General features: G+C 38.3%; 3 protein-coding genes across 4 annotated transcripts in view; 2 read left to right on the top strand and 1 right to left on the bottom strand.

Moving 5' to 3' along the window:
- Nucleotides 1-725: 725 nt before the first annotated feature.
- Nucleotides 726-12812, bottom strand: mecp2 (methyl CpG binding protein 2). 2 transcript variants are annotated; one of them, XM_056773061.1, is made up of 3 exons: nucleotides 12691-12812; nucleotides 7224-7592; nucleotides 726-6630 (listed from the first exon to the last, which is right to left on the bottom strand). In XM_056773061.1, the coding sequence occupies exons 1-3, from the start codon at nucleotides 12720-12722 to the stop codon at nucleotides 5406-5408; spliced, it is 1626 nt and encodes a 541-aa protein (XP_056629039.1). In that variant the 5' UTR covers nucleotides 12723-12812; the 3' UTR covers nucleotides 726-5405. The 2 variants fall into 2 exon arrangements, with proteins under 2 accessions (XP_056629039.1, XP_056629038.1); XM_056773060.1 differs by having other exon boundaries at nucleotides 7224-7595; nucleotides 12691-12789.
- Nucleotides 12813-14290: 1478 nt separating this feature from the next.
- On the top strand, nucleotides 14291-17945 carry LOC130440400 (uncharacterized). Its single transcript, XM_056773505.1, has 8 exons — nucleotides 14291-14535; nucleotides 14898-15071; nucleotides 15374-15531; nucleotides 16031-16229; nucleotides 16434-16530; nucleotides 16818-16989; nucleotides 17078-17227; nucleotides 17402-17945. Exons 1-8 carry the CDS (start codon nucleotides 14291-14293, stop codon nucleotides 17548-17550), a joined length of 1344 nt encoding a protein of 447 aa, XP_056629483.1. The 3' UTR covers nucleotides 17551-17945.
- A 1967-nt stretch (nucleotides 17946-19912) lies between these two features.
- The window catches only part of fgd1 (FYVE, RhoGEF and PH domain containing 1), a 36460-nt gene continuing 33427 nt past the window's right edge, over nucleotides 19913-22945 (top strand). Inside the window, exon 1 of the mRNA XM_056729895.1 lies at nucleotides 19913-20950. Coding sequence (XP_056585873.1) covers nucleotides 20830-20950 — 121 coding nt within the window. The 5' untranslated portion in view covers nucleotides 19913-20829. The remainder of the gene's footprint in view (nucleotides 20951-22945) is intronic.

Below are 22945 nucleotides of genomic sequence, written 5' to 3' on the forward strand. Positions count from 1 at the left end.
CTAATTATTTTCTATATCCTATATCAACCTTGATTAGTTACTGTATGTGATTCAAAGCTAGACATGAAACGGCTCTTTTAATTGATTAAAATCTAAAGTAGTAATATTAATTGACCAAAGTATTACAATTTTGAGAATTATACATTAAAACACAAATTTAAGACTTTGAATTTTGATGTCAGTTCCACTATTGCACACACATATATTACGCAAAGTATTTAGTTTAATTACATCAGAAGTAAATCTAGTTAAATAACAGAAAAAAGAACAGTAATCCCTTACTTTATTTTTTCAAGGGAAAAGTAATTAAATTACAGTAACTAATTACTTAGTATCTAGTTACACCCAACACTGATTACAAGAAAATACAAACTTAGTTAAATGCTATAAAATATAATCAAAATATCCGTTTTAGTGTTTTGGACAAATTTATAACGAATTACATTAAATCAGGAAAAGGCAAAATGACCACATGGTTTCAATTAAGTTGTTTTTCGTTTTGACATTAAGCATTAAATTCCGTTTTTATATTTAGATCTATAAAATGTATAATAGATAACTGTAGATTATTAATAAATTAAAAACAACAACAAAATTATGATTTACTATTTTTCCTTTCGCATTCCTAGTTCTCACACTGTATATTTGTAAATTACATATCAATATTAAATATGACTCACAATGTAGTTCATTTCAAGAGAGTGAAATAAAAGTTTTAGACAGAGAGCAGGTAAATGTTGTTTACTATTGTGTATCTGTTACATACGGCAAACAAATGATACAGGAACACAGTACTATAAAAGTAGACACAAACTATACTTTTCACTTTCAGGAAGGCAAGGACTCAGCTTGACAGATGGTGATTAACCACTGACACCTAGTCTGTGGGATTGTTTGGTTAAAATAACATATTTTTAGATACATACTACTAATCCCTTTAATTTAAAACTAAATTATAAAATAATATGAAAAGAAAACAGCTTTGGACAAAGGTAAAAAATACATACAAAGAGTTAATTGGTGTCTTGCCGGGAAACATACTTTATAAAGTGCAGATCTTAGACTCGTCCTTCCGGTCAGAATTAAAACTTTTTTCTCAAGTCGTGATTGGAAGATTATGTTTGAGGCAAAGTTATTTATGGTGATGGTAAAAAGAAAAAAAATATTTCCCAACAAACACACTTCACACAATAACCAGACACATTCAATAAACCAAGGATGAAAAACATCAAGATCCTTTAGCTTTTTACATCATCAATATTGCCCAAATACATCTCTCTAATGTTGTCCAATGCATTTTTTTTTTCATTTAGGAAAATAAAGCAAGGCAAACATATTGTTGATCTCTAGAAATCCTTAATACATCCAAAGCACTGAATACCAACAAGAGGCAAACACATGACTCTGAATAAAAATACAACTACGGTATAAAGATAAATTCTATTACAGAAACTTCAAGGCACAAGACTATGTTAAATAGACCATGAACTTTCTATCACGGTGGAACAGGAATCTATTTCTTATAGTTTAAATTATTCATCTGACTTTAAATTGTCCTGCTTGTATGATTTTAAGTGCTGTACTTCATTTATGTGGGTAAACTTTGCACGTTTTTTTACTCTTTAACACATTACACAAACTAAAAACATAAAGAAAAAACATCGGATCAGCTGGTTCACTATTATACTATTGCTATGAAGATAAAATATAACAATGTTGGGTTTATCCTTAAAAATAACATAACATTAAGAGAAACAAATCTAACACAAAAATCAAAAAAAATATTCTAGCCACTACACAGTTCTTGACACATATAGTGGCATTTATAAACTTCAGAATTCATAAAAAGAAGAAAAAAACACACAAAACAGACTGAAGTGCACAGCTAGCCTTCATTTAACGGAACACATTCAGTATTTTATACCTCATGAAACCCTTCGGATTCGGTTGGCATGGTGGGGCTCAGCTCTTGGAGCGCTGTTTGAAAACATCTTATATATAATAGTAAAGGGCAAGCAATGTCCTATCTTCTAATGGCAATCATGCATATTGATACATGTTTACGTACATAGCATGTATTTTTGGCTACAGGGACACAAGGACATTCCATAGCATATTTCAAAAAAAATCCCAAACATATAAATAAAGGAATTCTGTCTTTACCCATTTGTAGGGCTCCATTTTTGTCAGTGGGCTTTGAGCGCTACAAAAGGCAGGAAGTTCATGAAGCAGAGGGTTTCTAGTTATACACAACTTATACATGGACACAAACATCCCGCTGATGGAAAAAAATGAACAATAACACATCTAGTTACAACACACACCAGTGCACATCCTACCTATGAAAATCGAAGCATTTTTGTAAATTCACCTCCTCTTTGCTTTGTTGGGATAAAGGTGTTTCTTTAGAATCAAAGGTCACTTCAACCACCTTAGTAAGTCTCCCAAAATAAAGGCACTACCCTTTCTGTTGCAGCCATACAGATATAGCTTCTAGGGTCATCACTTCAATTCATGTCGGGAGGTTTCTTTCCTTTCCTTTTTACTGTAATACTGTGAATAAAGTGTGAAATGTACCTCACATAAAGTAAAAGTCGAAAGGATCCATTCTATTACCCCCATTCACCCACCCAAAGTAATCCAGACCAGGGAGACATTCACCGTGGACAGATCACCACGTCAGCCGCTGGTTAAGTGAGCGCTCAAACTCTGACAAGGACACAGAGTGAGCCAGTGGTTTTTTGACATTAAGCCGCTTGTTTGACTTCAAGCAGTTTGCTTTTACAGAATGGAGGAGATAAAGAGCTTCAAAATCCATTTACCCCATCTGCTCCTGACTATTTGAAATGATTACGTAGCCCTTGTTCAGAGCGCACACGCTCTTTAATCCATTGTGCCTCTTTCCCAGTGGTGAGGGTTCGAGGAAGGGGAGGGCTGTGAGGGAGAGAATGGAACCGGACGGCTTTCGCTCTTAATGAAACCTTAAACATAGTTTTGGCGAGGACACAAAGGGGGAAATTATGTAATGTCCCGTGGGATTATCCAATCTTATTCCATCTACAGATTTTGTGAGAATATTTTTTTTTCCTTTAAACATATTTAAAATACCAGATAATGAGGCACTCACTATCCTATAACACACTTTTAAATAAAGAGAAACAAAAGACTCTGTCGCATGCATTTGAACCCCGGACGACAGCAAATATCGAAAACAACATCCTATTCTATAGTAGAACAAACAGACATATAAAGAGATTTACAGAGTGCTGAGTGTCATTCTCTCTGTTCTGATTGATAAATATTCGAATATACAATTTTCAGTATTGAAACAATGAAAACGCACATCCTTCATTGAAGCCACAATAACCATGAATTTGTAGTACACAAACAAAACCTTATAAAATACATTTATAAGGTCAAACCCTCGGATACTGGCATTCAAATACTCACATCAGTTATAACATATTTTATCTGAAAAGAGCACATTAAAAGTAGAATTTTCTTTTCGTATTACGAATTATGGCAAAAATAAATGTTGACATGAGCGTTGCAAACCATGTGTATTATTTTTTTAGATTTTATTTTATGGTCGGGGTTAGGTTTTTAAGGAAATGAAAGACTAAACAAAAGCAGCTCTTTGTTACTACTAAATAAAGAAAGCTACCACCTCCGGACATGAAACAGAAGTCTATGCAGTCTAAAGAGATAAATATCTGCAAATAAATGGATGGGCCTCTCACAACTTATACAATTTTCTATTTAGTTAAAATAAGGTGCATTTAGTCATGGAAAAGAAAGAAAACTGAAACAGAAGCGGTTACTGTAAAATCCTAAACATCACGAACAAAGAAGAACTTCCTCAGTTTGGTTCAGAATTTCCTTAGAATTAATTTCCATCGCTAATGTACAATTCAAAATCTTCTATAAATTCTGAGACACTCTTTATCAACTTCATAAAATGAATGCATGGAAATTGAATGTGTAGTCCTTGATTCTAGGTAAATAATCTTTTACCAAATCTAGTCTAGTATTTATGAGAGAGAAAACCAGAAGGTGTGGACAGTAAAAACATTACATTATATCCAGGTGTATAATTTCCTTTCTATTTTGCCAAGCCAAAATAGCCAATTAATCAATAATGTTTGTTCATAATTTAAATTTCTACAACATGTAGACTTTGGTAGCCATCAGTGATGTACCTGACTTTATACGCCTTTATGTACAGAAAAGACTAAATACTGTTATAAAGAACTATTTTGTGTGTAGACCTAAAGCAACTCATGCATCTGACATATCTAGCCAGACAAGACATTATATAAATATAGCCATCTATAAACTTATACCATCTGAATCTGTTTTTAAAACAGCAGCTCTATAGGAATAATCTATAACTACATACAATCAAACAAGAAGCTACACTTAAAACAATATACTTTTCTGGGGGGATTTGTGTTGTTGGAACACAAGGCCGTTATTTCAGTTGTACGTCATAGAAACAAGCAGGTAAACCTAACGAATTCATTTTTCTAAGTCAATGAATTTATACTCCATACATCATACCACATGTGCTTTCAATATTCTCTAACAAATACATTTGTGCTTTAGCGTCCTCACCAGATCCTTAAGCGTCCGCTCTAGTTGCACTTTATCCCAAAACTGGCTTTTAAGGAAAAACTGAAAACAATGGAAATACTACTATGAAATCTATTCAATAAATAAAAATGTCAGCTTAGCATGAACCCGCAACTAGGAAGTTCTTTTCTGTCTGAATCACGCTAGCTATTTTGATTGAAAGGTTACGGCGCGAGGATGTGGACCCAGCTTATAGCGAAAGGTGACATGGCCCTTCCCGTCAGCTTGCTCAATAGCCTGCCTTCCATCTTTCGCGAAGCCCATCAGATTTTGTCATCCTCATGACACGAAAGGAAAACACAGATATGACACCTTCTATCCTAGGCTTGAGACGACACGTTTTAAACATTTCGAGAGCATTTCGATTGGGAAAGTTTTGCTTTACGACAACTATGGCGTTTGACTTGTGCATCCATTACCACTTGAGCGTGTTTCTATTTCCTACAAGCTTTGACAAAGGAACAACGGTTCAGGTGAGTGCTAAGATATACTAACACAAAGATATAGTTGAAAAAAAGGAAAATATAAAGAAAAAGGATAGCAGAGAAATCACCCGGAAGCAATACGTCAAAGATAATCATCGCCCCGCGTCCAACCCACAGAGAGAACGGGACACGACAGCTGCCTTTTGTTGAAGTACGTTTACATTTTTGTGTACTTTTGTTTCCTTTTCTTTTTTCCTCAGTAAAAAAGAACGTAAGATCACTCGTCTCGCTGCGACGGCCTTGATTTCCTTCACACGACAAGCTGCTGCTGATTGGTCAGTTAGTCAGTCAGCTCACTGGTTCGCTCACTGGTGTCCGGGACTCGACTGTTTCCTCTCGGCTTGGCCTCGGAACGGCGGACGGCGGTACAATGTTTCTCAGCTCCTTGCCGTCCCCCGTCACAGTCGTCTGCTGCCCTCTAGGGTCAGTGGAAGCCATCTTGCTTGCATTCTGAGGGTCCCTGCCCGAGGAGCTGTCAGTTCTGACTTCTTCCATGCGGGTTGCGTACTCCTGTTTGGGCCTGGAGGCGCTCAAGTCACGGGGTTCGTTTTCTGCTGTCACAGGCACGGGTGGCCCCCCTTGCGTGGAGTGACCCAGGGAGAGTTGGTGGGCCTGTGGAGTGTAGGTGGAGGGTGGCACGGCCTGCAAGTGTTGATGTGGGTGGTGATGATGATGATGGTGGTGATGTTTAAAGTGCTGCCCTCGCTGATCTCTCTTCTTGTGACCCTTCGGAACACCACTCCCGCTGCTGCCGTTCCCGGGATCCGGCGACACCTCTTTGTGCTTCCTTCCCAGATGCTTGTGAGGCCTCTGTGGCGTTTCCACCTCCTCCCTTGCTGGGGTCACAGTTAATACTGTCGGTCGTTTCAATACCCCCATTCCTGCGCACGCCATGGATGTGACAGTTGCCGAGGCGGCAGACCCCTCCAGTTCCTCCAAAGTCTCTCGTGTTTTTCGTTTCTTGATCGGAAGCGCCCTCTCCTGTACAGGCTTTGCGGAAGACTCCTTCTGAGCTTTCTTCTTGGCCTCAGCAGTGAGGATGGCAGCTGCGGCGTAAGCGGCGCTAGAGCCCGTCCCTGCTGCCGACTGAGATGCAGCCGCAGGCTTGCGACCACGTTTTTTGGGAGTACTCGGCGGCTCCTGTTCTGATTTCCTTTTGCGTCCTCGGCGTGCTTTGGCAACCGGCACTTGCCCCAAAGGTGCCCCCGCTTCAGTTTTAGGGGCCATGAAGGGCATCTTTACGAGGAGTTTCCCTGGAGTCTTCTCCACGACACGCTTCATCGCCACCCCCTCCGTGACCTGTCGCATCTTGCCGCTGCCTTTCGGCCGGCCCCTCCCACGACCGGAGGGTTTCACCACTTTGGGCTTCTTTGGCGGTCTCTTTTCTCTTCGGGACGGGCATCCTCGGCCCGTGACTGTAAAGTCAAAGTCATTAGGGTCCGTGGTGGTGTCGCCAACCTTCTGGAAGTGTGCCATAAGCTCCACTTTGGAACGGAAGGCTTTCCCTTCTGGGCTGAAAAAACAAAGAAAACTATTTTAATAAAAGTGTGTGACAGTTATTGAAAAAGATAAAAAAATAAAACCTTTGATGTATAGTAAAGTTTGAGATAGTATATAAAATATAAAAATGAAACATGAATATATACATTTAAAATATGGTCTTCTTTGATTTTTAGGCTGTTCGGTGGAAATTGGACACATCAGTAAGCACTCTTATCCATAATGTCACATTTGTTTGGTAGACCAGAGCACTTCTCAATATTGAATTATTTACTTATAATAGTCTTGTGCATTGATCCCCATACAGCTCTAAAAAACAAATCTCTCTCTGTACATGCAATCTGGATTTATGGAGCAACCACTGAGTTGTTATATTACACTTTAAATGCTGTCGGGACACAACCTCTACAACATTATGTGATACACTGTATCTAAACTGGAAGCAGAAGAACAATGAGTCTAATTTTTAATTTTAATTGGAATTTCTGCTATAATTGACACATTTTCTATTCCACAACAAACTATTTTTAAAGACATTAAAATCTTTGGTAGAACTGGTCCGTCATTTTCTTTTTTAAACTGTAAGCATCGCTAACTTGTACTAACTTGATCAGATAGACATCAAATTTGCCAGCGGATCGGCCCGACTTGCGCTGTTTCAGCCTCCGCGTCCAACCCTGAGGCAGTGAAGGGTCCTCGTACAGTGGCCCTCGGTCCCGAATGATTGAGCGCCGCTGCTTGGCCGAGGCGGAAGATTCTGGAGCACTGAGAGCTGCTCCGACTTCAGGGTCAGTGGGTTCAGATTTTCCCGGCTCTCTCTGTTGTCCGTCATCCGCCAGCCTGAACGGAGGCGCAGCTGGAGGAACGGAAACGGTGGCCTCCAGCTTTTCCACGTCTTGTCGTTCTTTTTTGCTTTTCTTCTGCTTCTGGGTCTTGTCTTTGGAGCCTTCCTGGTCTTCATTTCTGTCCTCACCTCTGCTGACAACACAAAAGTGACATTCTGAGACATGTTGACAGTATAACAACTGCTTGTCTAAATGTCTATGAAGTACATGGAATACTGACAGTAGTGCTTTGCTAGCATGTTTGTCTTCATCAGAGCACTTTTTCGGCTTCAAAGCCTGCTAATTGTCAGATCACATGAGCTCTATTAAATACCACCAACGGACAGAAGACATGTGCACAGAATTTAAATTGTTGGCGTCAAACCTTCCCCAACTTAATCATAATCACATAAAGCAATCCAATTTGAGGTTCAACGTGTTTGGAATGATGTCATGTGAAAGCCAAGTCTAGGACGCATTTATACAGTAACTTTAAGAAAGTTTAATTCTTGCTTCATGTACACACACAGGAAAATCCCCCTGAGGGTGTGAGACAGATTCCTCTGTATGCAAAACCACGACAAAGAGGCCGAGACATTCAAAGAGGCGTCTTCAAAGAATGTAGGAATTTCCAAGTTGTGTGAAGCTTTTCCTTACACAGACACCAAACTCTTTTGATGTACTATGTTTATTTGCACAAAAGTTATCTTCACTGCTTTGAAGTGTGTCAATGACTCAAAATATTATTGCATGTTCTTGGCCACATGGTGTCTAAATATTGAACAATTAACAAAATTATTAAAGCGATAATTTAATTAGCTCTTTTTATGATTTAAATATATGTGGGTTCAAACTAAAGTACTGTATATAAAAACACATCTTTGCAATTTTCTTCAATCATTCAAAAGCAGGTCTTTAGTTCGTAACAAGGTCAGATTAAATCAACGGAAATCTTTGTAACAATTTTATTTACTGTAAAACACAATTTAAAAGTGAATACTGAGATCATCACATATGTTTACTGCTTAATATTAGTGATAAATGTCAGAAAGTACTGTAAGGGACACAACCACAAAGTTTGGAAGGTGTATACAGAAACTTCTTAACTTAATCTTAAAAACGTCAGTTGCTAACAATTTTCTAAATACAACTAATTCCTTTAGCAGGTACGTTGGACGTTGTCGCACATATAAAGCTATCTATCAAGCGACTTTAAGTGTAGTCTGTTTATAGCATCGTGTTAGCTTTTTACTTCTGGCGATTGTATTTCGGCTTTGAAAGTAACAAAAGCTGTGTTAATTTGAAAAGATTATCTTGATAGACAAAACGTGTAAACATCATAAACCTTTGTTTAAGGCAGAATGCATCATAAATTAAGATGTAATCATGATCCCACCCTCCATGCGAATCGCTGTCCAAAGCCACGCCTCCTCCAAAACACATGAACGCGCACAGACCAAAAGCTGTTGGGGGGCTCTATATGTTTATATTGGTCAACCGTTTTTTGGTTTTTGGTACAGACGATATATCATTCTAAAAAAAATATTTGAGCACTATTCTTCTTGATTGCTATTAGGATGTGAAGAGATTTATAACCTGCATGACAACCTGAAGAGACGTAACGTATGTAAAATAGGAAACTCTGAGTTGTACATAATGCCTATTGACACATACAAGGGACATCATAATAAAAAACTCTTTAAAGGGTAAGAATCAAGATCACGGTAAAAAACATGTTACTGCAGAGCACGAGTACGTTTTTGCAACTCACTTTACAAAATAATGTTGATAAAGCTTAAAGAACATACATGTAAACATCAGATTTAAACTGTTTTGACCATTATTTCCATTGTGAATACTTGGATTAAAACAACGTTCTGATTGAAATTGAATCATTTGGCCTACATTGGTGAAACAGTTCAACAAGTTCAGTGAAAAGAAAGACCTGAACCAAAAAGTAGCTTACAAAAAAAAGAACACCATGTTTTTATCTACATTCCCTTTTAGATTTTCAATGATAATGGCAACCCTGTACTGACAAGCTCATTGTCATCGCACATAAAAACTACCACTGAGAAACCAAATAGTTCCAACTTTCCAAACTGGGAGCATGCCAATTTTTCAATTGCAACGCAAAGTTATTAGTAATATTAGTCATAACTACATTTTTATTGTCAATGATGGCTTTATAATGTTGTTCATGCACACTAGGGGTTCTATTGATAAAGACAAGTGTTAAAACTTGGCAGGATATACTAATCATGTAGGCCTTAAGTTGACAGACTTGTGTGACCAATCTCCATTTCCCATCATTCTCAGCGTAAACGCAATAATGGTAAAATACCTACATGAAATTTCCCATTTACACATTTAATTTATACTGGCCATAATCACTTTAACACACATAACCTTGTAATTACGGTTTGCTGACTCACAAGAGCCTATCATGAGGACTTTGAGCTTTTGACCTCATCTGGACATCCATGTATTTATGTTAATCACATTAAGTGTCCAATTATATAATATTTAGGACAGACTTTACCGTGAATGTTTCATAAAATTTGCATATTGGCCATTTACCAATACAGGAGAATAACCATCAAATAAAAACAATTACAGTATCCCTGCGTACAAATTCAAATATAGCAGAATGCAATATGCAAATCTTACATATATGAGAAATATCCAGATGCTTAGTATGCACACCATGCTATCCCATTAGGCCACGGGAAACGAGGACCCACAAATTTCAAATAGTTGATAAATAAAAAAAGAGAGTCGATTTGCTCTTTTAAAGTTTAATTGGTAGCTACAAAGAAATGTATTTCTTTTGGTTATATTGTAATGTAGTATAATTATATTGTTATATTGTTCTGTATATTTCATGGCTGTTGTTAATAAAAAATCATAGGTTTTAGGTAGGTCAACTAACATACAGGCTGAATGTCAATATAAACATGGTGCATGTCAGTAAAGTATTCATACTGCACACACACATTAGGTGTGTTCCATTTGGCCGTAAATGGACTGCGAAGTGGACTTCACAGGGTGTTCCGCCATCTTAAGTGAAATTCCAATCCGAAGTGATTGTTCAGTTCGAAGGGCACTGCGAACGGCGTAGGAAATCAGGGAACATTGATTATTGTTAGTTACATTAACTACTATGGTTTGCTTAACGTAAATATGTTATTTTACTTTTTGTTGCATTGTAAAAACTTAGGCTACACACTCGAGATGATGAATGTATTTATATTTTATTGTGCAATGAAAAAAGTAGTTTTCATATGCGTGTAAGGATTCATCCATTTTGCTATTAATATACAAACTAATGTAACGTTAAAAGTACTAAGCAGCGGAAGTTCATTTTTTATAACGTTATGTTATTTACCTCGGGAATTTTTACGGCTGCACCACATAGGGGAAAAAGCGAGATGAGACGGACGCGACCATGTATTAAGAACACATCTTCACATAGTTGACCAAATTAAAATGAATTTTGATATTGCGTAACAGTAGAGTTTCAGTCAAATAACAAAATACAAGCATAAACAAACGTTAAGATTATATTGAATAGATAAATAATGCACGTTAAGATTATCGTTATTTCTTATAAATTTAAATGTAAGTTATAATATTTATTTATATTATAATATTCTGCGCAGCCGTGCGGTTTGGTCAGCGAAGTCCAATTCAACAGATATCCCCTGCTTAGGGAGTAGGGAGCAGTCCACACTGCGTAGGGACCCAATCAAAAGGAATGCAGCTACTGTGTATAAAACAAACTGATTTACCAAATAAACACTTGGGACTTTATTCAATTTAGAACTTACTATCACAGTATGCAATTTAAGACGCAGTGGCCTAATAAAGTGTATAAACACCAACAACTGCCAGAAAGACTTCTGAACACATGTAAGTTGTATTACTGTGCAATTCAACTCCTCATTGAGTGATAATTATAAGAAATTATATTTGCCCTCCAACATAACAATAATCAAGACTACAATCTGTTGCATTCTCGTTGGTGGCACATGGCACTTAACATTTAATTTTTGTGCAAATAATTCATGACTGGAAATCCTTACCAAACCACAACACTGTAAAACTATAAAATAGTCCAAAGGCAGGTTTACCCCACTTTTCATATGCACCCAATGACCCAGCGTCACTTCTGGCATGAAATGCACGGGGCATGCAACACAGGAAGAAGTTGCAGAGGATGAAAACATAATGTCACAAGTGTGTGTGTGTGTTTGTACAAGACGTGTACCATTGTATCTTGCATATCACCCAGTTTTTGCTCCCCCCTCCTGCGGTCGACCACACACACATACTGACAAATATTATGCTGCTAAATCTGTTAGCTCGTACCGGAAGTCAACTCAACAACGTTGCTGAGAAAATCATCAGGCTGCTCTCACACGGGAGCGTCTTCTGCAAGCTTACCAAGTTATCCGTTTCATTAATGTGATAAGAAACACTGTGTTTTGTATGAAGTTATACAGCTCGCATGCTGCAGGGGCCAAATGAGCACCAACAACAACAACAACAGACACACAGTGACATCAGGCAGAAAAATAGCACACTGCTCAACTTGCTTGCATATGCAAACTTGCTACCTGACGCCGTGCATCTACACAGACACAGGAAACCTACGGCACACGTCTCCACACGACCGACACGCACATTTTAATCACTTAAAAATGACTTCCACGCCATGACAGAAAGCTATATGTGGAGCAAATCTCCTTTCAGTCCCCTGCCCTGTCCTGCAGCTGTATACAGCGTCACTAGCAAGCTAACTTACTTCAGTCTGTTTTTGACAGCTAACTTAGCATTAACACATGCAATTCTCAACAGAACAGCAGATAATATCCGCACAAACAAAACATCTGACATTAAACCTGTACGTGTGAGCCCCCAGGCAGCTCTACATATCTGAAGAGTTGTGAAGTAACGTCAGAAAATGACACCGAACACACCTGCTGTCACTAGCGCGAGCGCAGCTAACACGAGCGGCTCTCGTGCCGCACAAAGTCGCCGCCGATCATCCATGATGTGGAAAAAGAGCGGGGAAATACGAGTGACGTATTCTCGACGCCTTCGCGGGCTAGCGCGGCTAACATTTTCCCCTCAGCCCGTGCCTGTCTGACTAAATAACGCAGCGACGATCAAAAGCTACGCCATCGTCGCTCGCAACGCCTAACATCGGAACACTTGACAATGGAAATTATGCGTTTCACACTTACAGTCTCTCCTCTCCGCTCTCTGCGGCGGCCATTTTTATTTAAATAAATAAATTCCCCAAAAATCACGCAACATCTTTGTGGGTACCCCTCACCCTCCTCTCCCACTCCCTCTAACACAACACCATCCTCGGGCCGCGAGATATCGCGAGAGGTGGGGCTGAAGGAAACGGGGTTAAAACGCAGGCTCTCGCGAGACCGGAGAAGCGGATAAATACTGAAGGGGAGAAACGTCCAGGCCGACGAAAGCTGCATTGCACATCAGAATTATCGTGGAAACTGTATTAATTATGTCTGAGTTTCGTTCTGTGGTAAAGTATTGATGCTTTAGAATATATTTATATTAAGGTTAATTTTTTTGTCATCGTTCTTATTTGTTTTCTGAGATTCTGGTCTTGAGGTCAAAGTAAAAATTTTAAAAGGTCCACACATCCCACACATCCCACAAGAAAACTAGTAGTGCCACTTTTAATAAAAGAAGGAAACAATTATCAATGCATTGTGCTAAATAAACTATGAAATATAACTGTTTCTTATCCATTTTTGTAAATCACGCTCTATACAAGAAATTATAAAGCTCTTTGTTTCTTATATATTGCTTATAACTGTTAAGAGTTGTAGCCTAAATACATTGACATAATCACACGTTTTATTGTAAAAAGTCAACCAATGCAGATGAGTGGTGTCATCGAATTCAGCTTTTTAAAGGAATGTGCTAATACAGTAAGAAAGAACAGAAAGAAGAGGACACATGTATCTGTGGGGATGTCCCATGAAAGTGGTGATTTACAGGCATCATTCTATTATTTATCCAATAAAAATATATAAATTCATAAATGTTGCAGTACCAGTTAATTTTTTTTTTAATTCGCCACATTGCCTTTATAAAGAAATAAATCAGATAAATATCAACCCCAATGAGGGCATTTGTGTCAAATACTATGAATGAATCAATTACTTTAAACATTCTAAAAGGAGTCTAAAATTCCTTTGCATATATGTTATTTTTCTCTTAAATTACATTTTTATACTGTCTAACATTTGAATCTAAATTTTGTAGGAGGTTTGTTTATGGTAAGGTATGGTACCGTGTTAACAGAAATGTAAGAATATTTCATTTCTTTAATTTAATTTCGTTAATGAATTAATTTAAAGCAATAGTACAAGCAAAAACTTAAAAAAGTTATAGCCTATACAAACAATACATTAATAAACTGAATTAATAAATACTTTATGGTACACGTAAATAAGCTGAATTTAATTCCTTTTCTATAAATGAAAACCCTAATACTAACCATTTATTATAACCCTTATTCATCTTCTTTGATTAATAGCACAGCAATATCACAGCTCTTGGTGTATGTTTGGTGTATGAGACGCACATTACCGAATGAAGTCGACCACACCTTTGATGACCTTGGGGATCAATGATGAAACCACCCCCACCCATTAACACTCCACCCAGATCTCCACCCCTCACCTGGTAAATGTGGCATCAAACTGAGTGCGTTGGGAACTGAGTGAGTGTTTGGTAAATCGTCCGTTAATTAAGTGAGACATTGATTTAATTTCGTTTGTGTGGATAATTGTAGGTGCTCTTAAGATGTGGACCACTGGAATTTTTGCATATTTCGGCGTCTCTGTTCTCGTATGTGCAACGAGCATCGACAGAAGTTTAGAGGACAAAGGCCGCGTTGAGTTTCTCAGAGCGCGTGAACTGGCGGCGCAACCCCGCTATGGCGCGTGCTGGTCCCGCGCGCTGAAGTACATTCAGTCAAGCTGCAGTCAGTTCAATGAGGATGTGCAGAGCAAAATTGCGCTGTCCTTCACACACTGCCACCTGCAAAGGTTATATCTGCTTCTTTTACTGCAATTAACATGAACCCCCACTGAGCTGGTCAATGATGCTTCAGAATCCAGGTTTTGCACTAAATTATTTACAATTTTACCCTTTATTCATCATTTAAAGCTAAACCAAGTCTCCTTAAAGGAGTCCCGGTAATATGCACAATTTTAACATGATATAGGCTGAATAGTAAGACACTAGTGGATGTGGCATCATCGGGGTCATTTTATGGTTTCCCTTTAATTTGTACAAATTTGTTTTTCCTGTGAAGAAACAGACCTCCATGCAATACACCAATCCTGTTGTTGACCACTGTTTTGACAGCATAGTATGACTTAATGCATTGTTTAATTGTCTGTTGCAGGTCAGGTCGTGCTTTTCCAGAGTGTCCTGAAAATAGTGACGTCAAAACATGCACACAGGACATGGACTCTGTTGCCTTCAACACGTACACTGAGTTTTTCACTCATGCACATAGTATATGTCATTATTTGCAGAGTGAACGCTGGCAACACAGAGCAGAAAACACCATTCACAGGTACTGTCTCAACACAAGATTATAGCTTTTAATAATCATACAAAAAATCTGCATCAATATGTTTTTGTTTGACATAGTAAGTTTCTGTCGGGTGAAATTTTCTACATTTTTTTTTTTTGCTGAACTGGAATATTAATCCTTGGTGGAAATTATATCCTTTAATGCATTTTTGTAACAGACATCCTGAAGTAATAAAAAGTAGCATTTAGTTTCACTTCTAATTTCTGTTTGCCTATAGGATGACTTAACCCCACTTTTCCCTATGAAATATGCGTCAGACTAAATGTTTGTGTGTATCTCAGGCTCACCGAGAGTTCAGCTGGGGTGGCGGAGCAGTTGACATCCACCCAGCGGATGGCAGAAGATCTGGTTATAGCCCAAAGCGCGGCGCTCAAGTCCCAGGAGACCATCCTACGCAATGGAGAAGAGCTAAAGAGCACGCTGCAGGACTCGACACAAGGTGCTGCTTTCAATTAAATGAGAGAATATTGCAGGATGCTGTTTGCTTTTGAGTTACAGATCGTAAAAGGGGTTTCAGCAATATAATTTTTAACGTGTTTTTCCAAAGGCCAGTCCTGTTGTATCATGTAATGTCACAGTATTTGGATGTGGTTAATATATTCATGGAAACACTTTGGCCTCCACGTAGCTTTTCATTTATTGCTTTTATAAATATCAGCATGGTTGAAAACATATGTACATACTTTCCTTTTAGGTTTTGTTTACACTTGCTCTCCATGAGCTAGGATCGTGGTAGAGCATGCTAATGTAAGCTAAGCTGTAAGCTGTTTTCAGAGAAATGTAAACAAATATGCTCCTATGCTTCCTGGAATTATTCACATTGAATTGCAGTATCGTATGCGTGAATTTGTATGCGTGTGTATTTGTTGTCTGTTTCTCTTATTCTTTGCATGTTATCTGCGCAGTAACACAGACTGTTCTAAAATGCTTGCTTTCAGGTTTGAGAGATGTGTTTGCAGAAATGAGGCATTCTGCTCAGGAGCAGCAGGTGGCGTTTGCCGAGATCTTTAACCGTGTGGCTTTTCTCCAGAGCTTCATCATGTCCGAGACCCACACATTCAGTTCCCTCTTCTACAACGCTCTGGGCATCGTCGCCTCTTTTTTTCTGACCTCTGTGCAGCGTACAGCTGGTGCCAGGTCAGCATTTCTCTTCATGTTGTGTTTCTAATATCATATTATATTATTAAAATTGTAGTAGTGATAGTCATCATTTAATATCTTATTCTTATGATGCCTTTCAATTCAATGAGAGTTATTGTGAAATAAAATAATCTAAATAAACAAAAATCATCTTTATTTTTTCGTTCACACAAATTAATAGTAAAGGTTTTTCCATCTTAGATTTTTTCTTTTCGGAATCGTGGCTTTGAATGTGTATCTGGAAAGGATGATCTGTCGGATGGTTTTGGAAAATGAGGATGAAGGTTATCAACAGATGGTACTTATATAAACACTGCTTAGTGTTGTCTTCATATTAAATAAACACATTTCTCAACCATCTTGTTGAGATGCATGCTGGGATGCTTTTTCAACAGTATTAAATGAGTTCCCATGTATCCCGTATATTTTTCTTCCCTGTCTGGTCCACTTAAAGTTTGTAAGTGTATTATTTGTAAAATCTATTGTTATGAAAGCTAATTTTGTTTTTTTAAGCAAAATAATTGAACAATTGTTCAAGACATTTGTGATTTGCCAATTATTTCAATAAGGATTCTTTTTGCCCAGGAGAGAATCACCTTTTCAGTTGGAATCCTAAGAAGAGCTATGATTCTAATCGGTTGTCTCATTCTGCTTTACTTCGCTCTGCGGTATCGGAACATCAGCAGAGAAAGTCTGGAGATTCTGCGAGAGCTTAAGGAGACTCGCTCTGACCTTCAGCAGGCCCTCCAGAGAGCAGGTGTCTCCTGGAGAGTACATTCCTCAAAATTTACAGGGTTATTAAGTCTCTCGAATTTGTTGTGGATCTTTCTTCTGATGTCTTTTAGAATGTCTGTCGACATCTGTGGATGAATGGAAGAGAACCAGACGAAATCGCTGGGAATGCAAGCAGGAAGATAGCGATGGCAGTTTAGTTATTTTACATCCCTCTAGTGTTGTGAATTCAGCTCTGTCGACATTCTCGGGCTCTCGTGACAGTAAGCACAGCTTCTTAATGTGTGACATTTTCATCTGAGCAGGGATCAATTTGCATTTTTTTTTTTTTATGCAGTTCATCTTTATGTAATATAGTTTACCTAACTGAGTAATATTTGGTGAACAGAGATTACTTTAATCCTAAACCTGATGGAAATGTGTTTGTATGTTATTAGGCCAGCATTGTGAGAGCTTTTCTCCATCGCTGGAGACAAAGAGTACCACAGAACCCACGAGACGCAAGCGACGCACTTCAGGGTCTCGTGTGCGGCCGTCTGCCGCTGTGGTGTACAGTGTGCTGGTGGATGATGATCAGGTGCTGTAAAACAACATGAATACATTTGAACTATTTTTTTTTTTAAAGAAAATTCTTCTGTCATGATTGACCTATATGTTTCTCCAAACCCTTTTTTCCCTGTCGAACACTAAATACAAATTTAGAAACGGCACCTTTTATACACAGAGTTCACACTGACCAAGTGTGTTAGGGGCCATTCACACTATGGATGATAAATATAACGATTTAAAATATTTTTTGTGTTGTTTTTTGGCACTGATCTAAGATGACAACATACTCGCAGCTTCTCTCATCTCCCTCGACTTAGTGTCCCTTTTGCAAAACATAAAACATCAGCAGGTCATCTGTATCCGTCTTTGTAACCGCAACACATGTATGAGCTTAAAATTAACACAACATAATCATTATCAATCACCCGCTGGTGTAAGCAGGCTTTAAATGAAGATTCAGACCAAGTCATTTTAAATTCTAAAAAAAAAATTAAATGAAGTAAGGATATTCTTAAGTAATTTTCTTTTTTAACGAATAAAAACTTTTCTTTATATTAAACACTTCTCTATTTCACACTTCTCTGTTGAATGAAAATATTTCTGTGGATGTAGTTTAGAATGTTACAAACTGGAATCTTAATTGTGTTTAGCTGTATTCTGATCAGAGACATACAGTATGTGTATTAATGAGGTTTTATTGCTTCCCTAACAGCCGAGGTATAGCCTTAGAAGTCGGAGATCATTGTGTGGTCCACAGGTTAGTGAAATAAGACAGTGATACCCAATATCTGAAAGAGTTAGATCCATTCTGATCCAAGTTTGCCTAGAAAATCCCAAAGTCACATTCATCCATCGAGAACCCAAGAAAATCCAAAATCCATCATCCAAAAGTTCACAACTCTTTGAAAGACTTTTTGAAATGTTTGCTGCTTTTTAACCTTAAACATTGTTTTGATGTCATGTTTTTTGTTTTTACCTAATACAATAAATGAATTTCAGTGACACTTTTAAGTGGAAAGAAGCATTTCATTCAGCTGACTGTTAAACCATCATAGTAATGATCTTAACCTCCTGCTGTTTGATACTAATGAAACTCTGAGCAAGACTGACATCTAATGGGCAATCAGTGTAGCTGTGGCCGGCCGCTGTAGAGAAGCTTGAACCAGTTTCCTGTCTTGGACACACAGTTGTACCATGTGATGTGTAACATACAACATGACCTCATTAATGCTCTACTAATGTTTAAGCAGAAAAGATAAACATCCAAAATGTGTTAGGCACAGTGACCTGTGAAGGGACCCAGTCCTGCAGCAGCTGCTGCTACTGACTCTGTACAAACTCAATTTATATAAACACCGCTGACTTTGAAGTTGTTTTTCTCATATCGTCATTTATGAAAGACAAATACCTAAAGCCAGGTTCAAACCAGTTTAAGGTATGGAATGAGCAAAATAATATTAAATATAATATGGCTGTGATAATATGATTTATCCCACACTGATAATGAATTAGATTTTGCTTAAAGAAAACAAGAAAAGATACATATGTTAGGATCGTTTGGAGATTATGCATTGTAATTTTCATGACATTCCCACCCCCCAAATTCCCATAATCACAGTGCAATACATTTAAAAACATTTGTCCTAATTTATACAATTATCTTCAGTTGTAATGTATTTTATCAATGTATATTTTATTAATATTTTACTTTTTTGTTGATTTTTAGAGTAAAATCAAGTGTGCATTGTAATAATTTGAATTTGAGGGGAATTGTGCTTAATAGAAAAGAACATATTCTGCAAATATACAAAAATAAAGAAGACAGTTTAATGTGTATCTTCTTTTGAGTTTTGAATTTATTTAGATCTCTGCAAGATCACTCATTCGTTATAAAGGAGCTGTTTTGAAGTGTGCACAAAAGTTTAGTTTAACAAGTTGAAAGATCAGGAGGAGCTATTAACTTAATGACACCTAATTAGATCCACCCAACTGTAAAATTACCTCGCATTAAAACTCAACTGAAGTTGTCTTTATTTATCCACTCCTGTACTCGAGCTGCTGGTGCAATTCAGGTCAAACGGGACGAGCCTACTTAACCGCCCCTCCAAATCCACATATTTTTATGGGGTGTAAATGTTTAATTTCTTAAATGTAAACCATCTCGTGCGATTAAGATATACCCCTAAAATGCGTTCTTTCAGGAACGGCGGCCCTCAAGTCCTTTGAAATTGTTCCCTTAGCATCACATTTCAAGCGCGAGCCGTTTGGAAAAGGGAGACGGAAAAAAATGAGAAACAGACTTTGGGAAGAGAGAGAGGGATAGAGGGGGTGAAGCGGTTTCAGATGTCCTGCAGGAGGAGGGCTCTCACTTTAACACACTTTGGCGTTGTCGTGTCCTACAAAAGAATAGACAAGCAACCGGTGAAAACAAACAAGCGCGGAACTGTAACATTTGTAACATTTGAACAATGGAACGTTGCAACATTGTAACACTTCTTTGTCTCTGAGGATTCCGTTCCGAAGACATTCAAACACTCCGAGAAGTTTGGAAACAAAGCGAATGTGGATTTGTTTGAAGCAGCTGAGTGTGCATATTTCTGGATACGGTTGTACCGAAAGGAAACGGGGAAAACGTCAGGATAGGGCGGAATATTAACGGCAATGCGCGGTTATCTTTACTGCGGCGGTATTTTACATTCGGAAAGCAGAAGTTTGAGGAGGATTGGACGGGAAAGTTTGCTTTAAAACCGATACTGTCAATGGATTTACAGGAATGTCACTAACAGAAGGAGAATGTGGGTTATTCGACCTAGTGCTTCTTTTGAAAACGCAATGCAACATTCGTCTGTTGAGATTTGACTTCTGTTGCTTCGGTTATGGACGCGTAACCGGTTAATACGCATATGTTAGTCGTCGCTTCTGTTAGTGCATATTCTGCTCGGATAACCATACGTTTACAAAGGGAATATCGTGGTTTCCGTAAAGGTCATTACGCGTCCGTTGAGTTCTTGATATAAACTTGGCTCGGTCGTACATGTGCTTCTGGTTAATCTGATCGTTGATGGCTTTTTATATTGCTCTGAGCGGTTTGGATAGGATTTACACCGCACCGGTTGATCGGGGGACATTGATCTCCGTGATTTACCGTTTACAGCATCGGGAAGAGGAGACTGTCGGGACGCAAGTGCGTCTGGTGTCGCTGGACTCTTGTGAATGTTTTATATTTGTACCAAAGATATAAAGCCCCCCATCTCGTTGTCTTTTTTCCCTGGAGTCGTGTGTCATATATGCCTGCGTGAGGGTTGAGCAGACAGGCATGCAGCTGAATCGACCCAAGAGCGCTCATCTAACAAGTGATCCGTCGTATTCCAACCAGTTCAAAGCCATGCGCTTCTCCTACCACATCAGCAGCCCTCAGCCTGCCCTGCGCAGAATAGGTGAGTCTGGTTTATATATACATTCTTAATATAGGCTATGTGACATTTTGATTTTCCACATCAGAGACTTTCGTGCAGGGATACCAGAAACAACAGTGAGGGTAACAGTGATGTATACAAATAGGCTATTATAGAGGTGAATTTCTGATGATTGATCCAAGAAGGTCTTCTGTGTCCTTGTGTTAAACACTTAACCTCTGGTTACTTCTAGAGGACAGAATATGTAGATGATTGTTATCTGGGAGATTTTTGCAATCTTTATTTGGATAGTTTTTACAGTGATTGTCTCCCACGTAACACTTGAGACCAACAGAGGACATTTCATTCGAATGACAGTTCATCTAGAATTGATTTGTTTCTCAAGATTTTTTTTTACTTGCATTGGAATTATAGTAACCACAAATTTATAAATGGTATTTGTTGTAAAACGAAGATGATAATCTCCCTAAAAACATGGTTACTACAATTTCAGTAAAATAAACGATGCTTATTTTTCTTATAAGGGGTAAGTACACAGTATAGCGCATGATGGATCATGTTGGCAAATGTGCCTACAATCCACCAAACTGTAGGTTGATTTGGACAAAGCTTCTGCTAAATGTAAAAAATGCCAACACGTTTTTGTGTAAAATGAACCACGGTGCTGGATATGTGACTCTACTTGTGTAGAAAAATGTAACCACTCCAGTCATTATGAGTCTTGATTCTGTATGCTTGAAAATGTGTACATGGTTAATGACTTGGACCTTGGTTTTAGGTCACACAAAATAAGTCATCTACTCTTGACCCCGTCATTTGATTAAAAAATGAAAGAAATATTGCCGTTTAAGATGCTATCACTCAGTGAAGATTCAAGTGTGCTGTTGCGGAGGTTAAATCGCATTCAAGTATATTAAGAGGAGGTGGAGCTCATTCGAATGATTACTGAAAAAAATCACCATTCATCTTATTTATAGAACACTGACTGAGCCAAGCGGCTGTTGGGTGGATTTGTTTAAAGACGAGATATTCATTCAAAAAAGAACAAAGTATTAACCTGTATGTTTGTTTCCAAGTGGAGCTTGACATTAAATCAATGCTCGATGTTTCGGTGTGATGGTTTTTGTATTTTGTTATAATCCTCGTGCTAAATATAATATTACTGTATGAGAATGCTTTAAGGAAATACATTACTACTAGCTAAAACAACTCTCCATCATACATGCAAAGGTGTTGGTATCTGCAGACCGTCAGATGTTTACTGTGCACATAATGATGTTCACGTGGTTCGCTGCTCTCTCACTGATAAGGCAACGAGACCTTGAAGCGGAGCCCTACCGTCCTGCCCGGGGTCTCTCTTTGCTCTGTTGGTGCTGCATGCATGTTTGTACTTGTGTGTGTCGTTGTGTGCCTCCTTGAGGCTCTGTCAGTTTGGGTTATTTACTCAGGCAGTGCAGTGCAATCCAATTAAAGTCTGGGGTACGGAGCGGTGCGGTGACTTGTGTCTGTGCTGACCACCATGTTGACTAGCGGCTGCTACAAACACATCAGTGTGATTTTACGTGAAGAGATATTTGGTAAATGGGGAAAACATTTTGCAGACTTTCTTATAATGAGAACCGGGTGATATTTAGAGAGTATGGAGATACATAGACATGGGTGGGCTCTAACCCCGTAGCAATACCCTAGCAACCACATAGCAACACATTGAAGCCCTTCAGAACACCTAAGCAACATCCTGGTGACGTCTTTTGCGCAGGAATGCGCAGTTTTACAACTGAACAAGATCGCATTTGTTTAGAAAGGCAGTTTGTGTTTAGATGTACAGGCCGTGGAAAGATTAAAAGACCATTTTTCAGATTCACATCTCTAGATGTATTGTGGCTAATTGACTCCAATCACTGTGATTTCAACTAAATCAAACCTTTGGAGTGACAAAAAGTCATCCAACAGCGATGTGAAAATCTGACAGCATGATAAGATGAATGAAAACTGTAATAAAAAACAAGTTATCCC

This window comes from Triplophysa dalaica, chromosome 18, assembly GCF_015846415.1.
Source record: "Triplophysa dalaica isolate WHDGS20190420 chromosome 18, ASM1584641v1, whole genome shotgun sequence".
In the NCBI taxonomy this organism is placed as follows: domain Eukaryota; kingdom Metazoa; phylum Chordata; class Actinopteri; order Cypriniformes; family Nemacheilidae; genus Triplophysa; species Triplophysa dalaica.

Bases quoted from the DNA above. Each gene is read 5' to 3' on its own strand.
- mecp2 (XM_056773060.1), bottom strand. From the start codon at position 12,722: ATGGCCGCCGCAGAGAGCGGAGAGGAGAGACT. The intron at 7,596-12,690 runs GTAAGTGTGAAA...TTGTGTTGTCAG, and splicing joins GAGAGCGGAGAGGAGAGACT to CAGAGGTGAGGACAGAAATG. The intron at 6,631-7,223 runs GTTAGTACAAGT...TTGTTTTTTCAG, and splicing joins TTTGATGTCTATCTGATCAA to CCCAGAAGGGAAAGCCTTCC.
- LOC130440400 (XM_056773505.1), top strand. From the start codon at position 14,291: ATGTGGACCACTGGAATTTTTGCATATTTCGGCGTCTCTGTTCTCGTA. The intron at 15,532-16,030 runs GTGCTGCTTTCA...GCTTGCTTTCAG, and splicing joins GCTGCAGGACTCGACACAAG to GTTTGAGAGATGTGTTTGCA. The intron at 17,228-17,401 runs GTAAGCACAGCT...GTATGTTATTAG, and splicing joins ATTCTCGGGCTCTCGTGACA to GCCAGCATTGTGAGAGCTTT.